Genomic DNA, 9,995 nt, shown 5'->3' with positions numbered 1-9,995 from the left:
GATCGCAACCCTCAGTGTTGCCCCCGTACCGGACCGGGGACCGGCAACGGGATCGCAAGCCTCGGCGTTGCTCCTGCACCTCGCTCAGCCAGTGAGCGGGAGCCGGTCTGTATGTGGGATCCGAACCCTCGGACGGGAGCGCCGCCGCGCTTCCCAAGCGGCGCACTATCCAGTGCGCCACCGGGCCGGCCCCATCTGACTTTTATTAACCCAGACATTAAAGGGATTTGTAAAAATGCAATACAATGCTAATCTTAATTTTTGTAAATAGTTACTTTTCATAAAAAAAGTTATGAAAAACTTTTTCATAAAAAAAGTTACTTTTCATAAAAAATAGTTACTTTTCATAAAAAGTTATTTGCATTAAAATGCCATAGATTTACAAGTTACTTTTAAATGAATTAATAAATATTTAAGCTTTCTCAGTTCTAATCTCAAATATAGTAAATATCAATAAATATAATCCATATAAACAAAAGCATTTTGGGGTCTTCAATAATTTTTTAAGAGTGCAAAGGGGTCCTGAGGCCAAATCCATAGTGCTATCACGTTTCCAATTACTGAAATTATCTTATAGCCAGAGTAATGCAAATCTTTTTTTTTTTTTTTTCCTTTTTGTCTTTTTTCGTGTCCGGCAACGGATCGCAACCCTCAGTGTTGCACCCGTACCAGACCGGGACCGGCAACGGGATCACAATCCTCGGTGTTGCTCCCACACCTCGCTCAGCCAGTGAGCGGGAACCGGTCTGTATGTGGGATCTGAACCCTCGGCGGGAGCGCCACCACGCTCCCAAGCGGCGCACTGTAGCAGTGCGCCACCGGGCCAGCCCTGGAGTAATACAAATCTGATCAGGTCAAACTTGTGTTTAAATCCTTTAACCAGCTTACTATTCTTAACATCAAGACTAAACTGTCACGTAACAACAGGACTATGTTCTGAGAAATGCGTCAGTAGGTGACTTCCTCTTTGTGTGAACGTCATGGAGTCTACTTACACAAACCGAGATGTACAGCCTGCTGCACGCCCATGTGGTATTGCCTCTTGCTCTGACCACCATCATACATGCAGTCCATCATTGACCAAAACATTGTTATGTGGCACATAACTGTACTTTAAATGGCCCACAAGTCCTGAGTGATCAAGTTGCCCTGCTCTTTTCTCACTCCATTCTCCCCTTTCTCTTAATTCTCTGAAGCAACAGTCATGTTTTTAGTGGGGTTCTTAAATGCACCAAGCCCCACCTGTCCTTGGGGACTCTGCACTGGCTCTTCCTTAAGACCTGAAATGTGTTCCCTCTCCTCTACTCCTCCCTTTTTTCTAGTTAATTCCTACTCATCCTTCAAATCTTTTTTTTTTTTTTTAAAGATGACCGGTAAGGGGATCTCAACCCTTGGCTTGGTGTTGTCAGCACCACGCTCAGCCAGTGAGCCAACCGGCCATCCCTATATAGGATCCGAACCCGTGGCCTTGCTGTTATCAGCACTGCACTCTACCGAGTGAGCCACGGGCCAGCCTCATCCTTCAAATCTTAAACATTGATTACCTGACCCTCAAGTTAGATCAGGTCCCTCTTTTATATATTCTTATGGCTCCCTGCATATTTCCTTCAGAATTTATCAGTTTGGGAGATTACATGTTTGGGATTATGTGATGTAATAGCTCTCTGGCTCATTTCACAGTAGAATACAAATTTAACTATTAAATAAAATTTTGCCTATATATCCAAGATCAATAGCTCTCCTCTGATTCTCAAAGAGGTCCATGACCCCTGTGTAGTGAAGAATTAACGTTACCCAAACAGAGGACTGGCCTTTGCCCTTGGCTATGGGTAGGTGGTCTCTAGGCCCCTGGAACTTCTTGCCTGATAGGAATGTCTCTGTTTGCCTGGGAACTTTAGCTACTGGACAATTGTGATCCATGTTGGGGCCTCTGAGACACACACCTCAGTTCCAACACCAGGAGGAAAGAGAGATGAAAAAGATTAGTGTGAGCTAATGGAGTGGCTGTAGACTAAAGGTCAGTGATGTGGGCAGTATATAATTGAGCCCCAATAAAACCTCTGAACACCTCAGGCTAACATGAGGTTCATGGTTGGTAAAAAGATTAGTGTGAGCTAATGGAGTGGCTGTAGACTAAAGGTCAGTGATGTGGGCAGTATGTAATTGAGCCCCAATAAAACCTCTGAACACCTCAGGCTAACATGAGGTTCATGGTTGGTAATACTCTGCGTATATATTGTCACACACTGTGGCTGGGAAGCACTGACACCATCCATAACTCCATGGGGAGAAGATGACATGAAGTTCTATATTTGGACCCCTCCCAGATTCTGCCCTATTTGTCTCTTCTTCTGGCTAATTTTAACCTGTATTTTTTCCCTGTTATAAACTGTGAGTTTAAATGCTTTCAGTGAGTTCTATGAGTCCTTTCTAGCAAATTATCAAACCTAAGAGTGGTTGCAGGGACTCCTAAACCACTGGTTTGCAATGGTTTCTGAAGTAAGGGCAGTCCCATAGGGACTATTCTCTCAGACTCTGCAGATTGGCTTTACTCACTGCAGCCCCCCAAAAGATTAAAAACCAATAGGCTAGACTAAGAGTTACTCAAGGGCAGAACCTTAAGTCAGTATAATATATAGTTTAAAATGTAAGATATTTCATTTTGAAATAAATTGACACTCTCAGGATATCAATATTCTCTAACAATAATAGCAATAATATTTATAATGATGATAATGATGATGATAAAAGCATGCCCTTACCAAAGTCTCCATTTAGAGATGAGGAAAATGAGGATCAGAGTGAAACACCTTGTTCAAGATCATACCACTAGTGACAAAGACAGTATTTAAGACTTTTTTAAGCTAATTTTAGAGCCTATGTTCTTTACTATTTTGTATCTCACAGTACAAGCAAGGGAAGTTTAATATTAAATTTTGCAAAGGAAAAATGGAAATCTCCAACATTATCATCAGTAAAATAGTATCATTAAAGACAAGCAACTGCTAGCTCAGATCAGGAATGTGGAATACTTCAGTTCTCTTTTAACTAAGACTTGGTCATAAGCATTCTGATACAGCTTATCTTTGAAATTCTTCTAAACAGAATATGAAATACATAGGTTAAAAACAAAAAAACTAATTTGCTGTATCTTACAATAAAATGCTAAACACAAATTCCAAATACCTTAGGTGGATAGATAACACTTCAGCCAAGAAAACCATCATATATGGTACCTTAATTTGTAAGCAATGGTACTAAGCTCTTTCTTACATTTTCTTCTACAGTTTTCCATTTTTTTCCTCTATAGCTTCCGCTCACATCCTGGAACTGATCTCCTGGCCTCTAAGAAAGGCTGAGGGGAACTAGAATCCATCAATCCATATAATACCAGCTGGACTATCTCAAACAGAATACTATACCCAAAGGTATTAAAGTCCTCTCCAACTTGAAACTAGAAACATTAATCATGATATAAATAAAAAAGTTTTTATATATTAAAAAAATACATAGTATAGTAGCCAGGAGACACTCTGTATAGCACTTTATATTTTAATAATCAGAAGAAAAACATAAGATGTTCACGCAACTGACTATAATTAATTATACTAATTGCCTTTATGTAGGTCCAGAGCGAACATTGCATATGGAATTGCTATTGTTGAGATTACTTTAAAATTTATTATCGTACTTCTACTAGATCAGAAAATCAGCAGTCAAGTTGAGCTATGTCAATTTTGGCAAACCAATTATGATAAAAATGTTTAAGAGTGGATCAATCTGGATCTACATTAAAAATTAATCATTAAAGGAGTATTGAGTGATATAAAATACAGGCAATATGAAGGAGAAAAGGTGAATATAAGTAAAGCATGGGAAAGGAGGGACATACTAATGAATTAGACACAACACACATTAATGCCCACACATAACCCACAGAGACAGAGAAAGTACCTGGAAAGCTGTGAGTGCGCCAGTCCCTGGGTTATACAGGCATCGCAGCGAAGGCATGCTGTCCGCCAGGCTGGAGCAGCCCAGCCACAGAGACCTGGGCATAGAGCACTGCAGAGAGAGGACAACTATGAGATGGAACAGTATGAGACAGGATGGCACAGATTACAGGAATTTTCAAGGCTTAGCTGAATGCAATATTCCAGTTGCAGCTGGCCTTTATGATAGAAACACCTTCAAGAAACATACTACTTACTGTTTCTAACTGCAGAGAGAAACTCAAAAGGGGCACTAGTGGCCAAAGAGCAAGAGAAAAGAAGTAGTCATAGGTCAAAAAACCAAATATTTAGTAAAAAAGTCTGTCCCTATTCTTCTACATATGAGTCTAAAGGAAATCTACTTCTTAATCCAATTGATCAATTCTTCTCTTCTATGCACCTGAAGTCTCCCATAAATTCACTAGTGAAATATTGTGCAGACTAAGCAGAAACAGGAACGGTTCATGGTAGCAATATTAGGAATGGTAAATTAGAAAACAATATAAGGGCCAGCCTGTGGCTCACTTGGGAGAGTGTGGTGCTGACAACAGCAAGTCAAGGGTTAAGATCCCCTTACCAGTCATCTTTAAAAAAAAAAAAAAAAGAAAAGAAAACAATATACCACAGGAAAGTTAAGAGTTTGTTTTAGAAGGAAAAGAAAAAGTATTATATCCCTACAGCTTTGATAGCAACCAACTCTGCACAGTTTGCATATGTTTTATGTATCTTGTTAGTCAGCTATTCATTAACCAAAAAGCACAGTTACCATAGCAGCTGCCTCTTCATGTTTCCAGATGGATTAAAACGGGAGGGGGGGTGGGATAAAGGAAACAATCCATACAGAAGGGAAAACAACAACAAAGAAAGAAAGATAGACAGGGATGGAAAGAAAGAGGAGAGAGAACCCAAAAAACTACTGGTATTAAGCTTTCTAAACATGGGCTGGTCAGCATGGTGTTGTAACACCAAAGTCAAGGGATCAGATCCCTGTACTGGCCAATCACCAAAAAATAAATAAATAAAAGCCTTCTAAACAAAAAAACTTTGTATGAGTATAAATATACATATAGTGTACTCAGTGGCCAGAAAAGGTAGAAATTACAATTCGAATAACACTAAGTAAATGATATTAGTGTAATTGTGTCTATAGCTTTATAAAACACTACCTTTCATAACAATTTTTACATTCTTCATATTTCTCTAAAAGTATCCCAGGTTGAAGTTTTGTCCATCGATTTGAGTGCTATTACAGTCTAATAATAACAAAAAAAACCCCCACCCCACCTAAATACTAATCATAGCACATATAAAAATGAGAATTCATATTTTTAAATATAGAAATTAATACACATAACAGTAAACTTTAAATTTGAGATTTTGCAATATTTAATATCAACATGGGCTTTTGTCTTCTTAAAACACTCTAGTTGTAGGAATTAATCTTGGGAAGCAAATACATTCACACCATCTCTAAGGATAACAGGCTGTGAAGGACTCCAAAAGATGATCTGCTCTAGACCCCTGCTTTCAGATCATTATCCTCATTTTATACTACATGATTGATGCCCAGGAGAAATTAAGTATTTGTCCATCATCATGAATTTAGAAAGTAGAGAAGCAGGGAATAGAATCCTGGTCTATTAGTTCCTAGTGCAGAACTCTTCTCCCAGCCTCAATCCATCCCTAGTTCATAAAGTGGAGACGTCAGACTTCAAAAGGCATCGTTGGATAACATACCAAGCAAAACAGCTAAACCACCTTAAATTACAACAATCTCCTAACTTTGTTCGCTGTTTCTAATGTTTCTTCATCTCAAGCTACAATCCATTTTATAAACAGAAGGCAAATAGAAAAAAAAAATTGTTTTCACTTTGTTGTCACTCTCATCAATAATTCATAATGGCTCCACACACCTACTGCATGAAATCCAAGCTTCCATCAGTCTGACTTTTCCCCATTGCCTATATCAACTCAGCTTCTTGTCCTTCCAGTTGGCTCTGACACTCTGGCTAATTAACTACCTTGATACTCTGTTCAAATAATCTCACCCCTACACCATTTTCTCCCCTTTATTTTTATAGCGGTTTTAGTTTTACAGAGAAATTGAGCCGAGGTACAGATAGTTCCCATGCCCTCCCCCACCCATATACAGTTTCTCTTGTAATTGACATGTTACATTAGTGTGGTGCATTTGTTACAATTATTAATCAATATTGACACATTAGTATTAATTTTATTTTAAACTTGTAATTTCACTCTCCTTCTCACCATACCATTCCATATCTACCATTTACTTCTATATCTCCTTAGAGCTGTTTATTCTAATTTCAGTCTCTTTCAGTGGTTCTTAGTAGCAGAGCTTCTCATACTGAAGAAGGCAATAGGGAAAAGACAATAGAGGAGAGCAGGATATAAAACTTCCTTCCCTGAGAATCACTATTCTAGTCATATCACTGCTCTACACTGAAAACATCAAGAATGCTTTGCGAGGGCCGGCCCGTGGCTCACTCGGTAGAGTGCGGTGATGATAACACCAAGGCCATGGGTTCGGATCCTATATAGGGATGGCCGGTTTGCTCACTGGCTGAGCGTGGTGCTGACAGCACCAAGCCAAGGGTTGAGATCCCCTTACCGGTCATCTTTTTAAAAAAAAAAAAAAAAAAAAAAAAAAAGAATGCTTTGCGAAAATAATTTTTGTAAGTAAACGATATTAAAATTTTATTAAGGCTAATGTTTCAATAATTTATTCAACAAGTATTTATTGAATGCCACCCCTGTAGTAATCACTATTCTGGGCACTGGGGCTAGAACAATGGACCAAGAAAAACACAAAAATTCCTGTCTTTGTGGAACTCAAATTCTAGTGACATTCTCTCAAACTTAAAGTCTTCTGTATTAAAAATCCTTCATGTAAGATGAGAAAGGAGAAGCAAAATGGGGGCAGTGTAGAGAGCTAGTTATATCTTTCATGGTAAGAATTCAATAGACGACGTCTAGAATGAACAAATCAAGAGAGAGCAATATATGCATAGTTTTTAGGACTTTGGAAATGTGTTAATGCCAGAGGGAACTTTTAAATGGTTGTCTTTGGGGAGGAGAACTGGGGAAAAGGAAAAGAGGCAAGTCAGGAGACTGCTAAATTTTATAATAGGTCTTTTATTACTATTTTGTCTTTTTAAACTGTATCATGTAAAGTTTTTATTTAAAATCTAATTTAAAAATAAAAACAGAAAAAATGCTGGACTCCTAAAAAAAGTCCTTAATGTAAAAAAATAAATAAATAAATCCTCAGTGCTATGAGAGACACTGTAATGAGACCCTGTAATGAGAGACACTACGTTATCAAGCAGTTGGTTAAGTTCTGTGTACTATGGGTAGAAGAAAGTCTCACAGCCATTCTGAAGGAGAAATTGAATTTGAGACAACTAGAAGAGATAGAAATGGGAGTACACAAAAAGGGACCACGAAAATACAGAAGAGGAAAGAGGAAAAAGGAAATAGTGGAAGAAAATGGAGGAGGCACTGGAAGATAGCTTGTCATTCTTCCCCCTTCCCTTCAGAAGAGGTAGGTGGCTAAAATACTCTTAGCCATACTGAAGCCACCTGCATGATATACAGCACAGCTGGGTCTGGAAGCCAACCAGAAGCCCCTCATCCATAGACTTGGGGCTCACCTTTTTAATTAAAATATATCTATTTATTTGTACCTGTGAATGTTACTTGGTAGATTTTTAAGGCATTTCTTTTGTGAATGATTTGTCTCTTACATTTTGTATAAGAATCTGTGTTATTTAAAAAGGGGGGGGGGCGCGGCTCATGGCTCACTTGGGAGAGTGTGGTGCTGATAACACCAAGTCAAGGGTCAAGATCCCCTTACAGGTCATCTTTAAAAAAAAAAAAGAATCTGTGTTATTTTTGTAGTATGTACTTGATGAATTTCTGTCTTAGTTTCCTTATTGTTACTCATTCTAATGCTTTTCCTCATTCATTCATCCCTATCTTCCATCAAAACTCCTAACAACTAAGAATTCAAAAGGGCTTACCCCATCCCCTTAAACTAAAATTCCAAAATAAAATTATAATCAACAATGAGCCACATACACTCAGGAAAGCCACTAGATATACCGGTGTGATTCCCAAAATAGCATTAACTTGCAAACACCACACAGAGGATGCATTCCCGATTATTACAAGACAATTGGTGTGGGTATGAAAACTGCACTGGAATATAGTCAGATCTGCACATTACCATAAGATTTTATACATTATGGCTCAATTTAAAAACTAATTTTCAAATTGGTTTGTATTGTAACAATTAATCTTACCTATACTGGTAAATGCCACTTAAAAACATTAAGGAAAAAATATAATTATGAAATAAATGGAGTAAGCTGTAACTTTTACTCTACCTCTTTCCGTTCTATCTTCACGTTTAGGAACATTTTCTAAATGGAGGGGGAAAATCAAAGGAAATTTGGACAATACACAACAGAGTGGAAAGGACTGCTATACTGGTTTTCTATTTTTTTTTTTTTTCCCTTTTTGTCTTTTTTCGTGACCGGCAACGGATCGCAACCCTCAGTGTCGCGCCCGGACCGGACCGGGACCGGCAACGGGATCGCAACCCTCGGTGCTGCTCCCGCACCTCGCTCAGCCAGTGAGCGGCCGGTCTGTATGTGGGATCCGAACCCTCAGCGGGAGCGCCACCGCACTTCCCAAGCGGCGCACTGTAGCAGTGCGCCACCGGGCCGGCCCCTATACTGGTTTTCTATCCTTATGCATTCTATATATTTCAGGGCCATTCTGATTGGTTAGTTTCTGACAAAAATGTAAGATTGTTTCTGTCTTTCAACATTTAATAAATAATGCCCTTGGAAATTTACCTTTAAGATACCTGAAAAGCACATAGTTTTCTACTTGTTGTTTCTCCTTGCAGATTATATTAAAATTCCTAAGATTTTCCTTCTACATTAAAAAAAAATCTTTTTAATTAAAAAAAAAAAAGCAGGTTCTAAACTAAGCTGAAATCCAGCAAGTACACTGTCATGTTTATATTTAACTTCTGCTCAGATCCCTTTACTGGCCAGCTGCCAATAAATAAATAAATAAATAAATAAATAAATAAATAAATAAATAAATACACATAAATAAATAAATAAATAACTTCCTTCTATTAATTGTTAAAGAATGTGTGAATGACCTATTCCTCAAATGGTTCTCCTATGCAATCTCAAAAGCTACAATAAGTTTAGCTAGATGTGCCTCCATCCTACACAAATCCAGCCCTGAACAGCACATATTTGTTTCTTCAGCTCATTTCCCATTTAACCTCACTCCTATCTCTCCTTTGCAAAATCAAAGAAAGTTGAAGACAATAATTTATTTGTTTTTAAATTGAATGAGTTCACCAGCTTTTAAAAAGCATACATAGCATTGGAGGGGGAAAAAAAGATCATTTTTTTTTACTACCTGAATGAATCAGGTAAAAAAAAGACTGAAATGTGCAACAAAGGCCCTCCAGTGCTTCAAGAAGAATATTAGAGTCTAGTGCCCATCAATTCAACGGCACAAATTCATTTACACAGTGAACACTGAAAATCTTGACTCCTCCCCCCATGCTTGACTGCCTGGAGTAATGTCACAGATCCTCTTCACTGATAGAGGGCCTTGCAGGCAAAGGGCTGGCCTCAGCATTTACTATATGAAAGCTGAATGATAAAATCTCTTAAACTCAGGTCCCTGTTGGTCAACTTCTAGGAGTAATAGAAGCTATAATAATCAACAATAAAAAGATTGCTGCATTGAGAGTTTATGTATCCTTAAGCCATGGAATAGAAGAATTCCCTTTTCACTACTATATCTACTGAAAAATTCTGGCTAAGAGAACTATAGTATTCCATAGGCCTTGTAATACAAGTACATTCAGACTCTACCTACACAAATTCCTGGTAACCCATTAGTCCATTAACTCATGAACGTATGAATCCAATCATGATTGCCTAAGAA

General features: G+C 38.2%; 1 protein-coding gene across 4 annotated transcripts in view; it reads right to left on the bottom strand.

The window, feature by feature from the left end:
* The window catches only part of BTRC (beta-transducin repeat containing E3 ubiquitin protein ligase), a 168,371-nt gene that overhangs the window by 111,370 nt on the left and 47,006 nt on the right, over positions 1-9,995 (bottom strand). For 3 of the 4 annotated variants that reach the window (XM_008581994.1, XM_008581997.1, XM_008581995.1), the window contains exon 2: positions 3,955-4,062. The exons of the other annotated variant lie outside the window; for it this stretch is intronic. In XM_008581994.1, the coding sequence (XP_008580216.1) occupies positions 3,955-4,056 (102 nt within the window). In that variant the 5' untranslated portion in view covers positions 4,057-4,062. The remainder of the gene's footprint in view (positions 1-3,954; positions 4,063-9,995) is intronic. 4 annotated transcript variants of the gene reach the window in all.

This window comes from Galeopterus variegatus, unplaced genomic scaffold (assembly GCF_000696425.1).
Source record: "Galeopterus variegatus unplaced genomic scaffold, G_variegatus-3.0.2 Scaffold2501, whole genome shotgun sequence".
In the NCBI taxonomy this organism is placed as follows: Eukaryota; Metazoa; Chordata; class Mammalia; order Dermoptera; family Cynocephalidae; genus Galeopterus; species Galeopterus variegatus.
The sequence above is the reverse complement of the archived record's forward strand: the minus strand, read 5'-3'. Positions and strand labels throughout refer to the sequence as shown.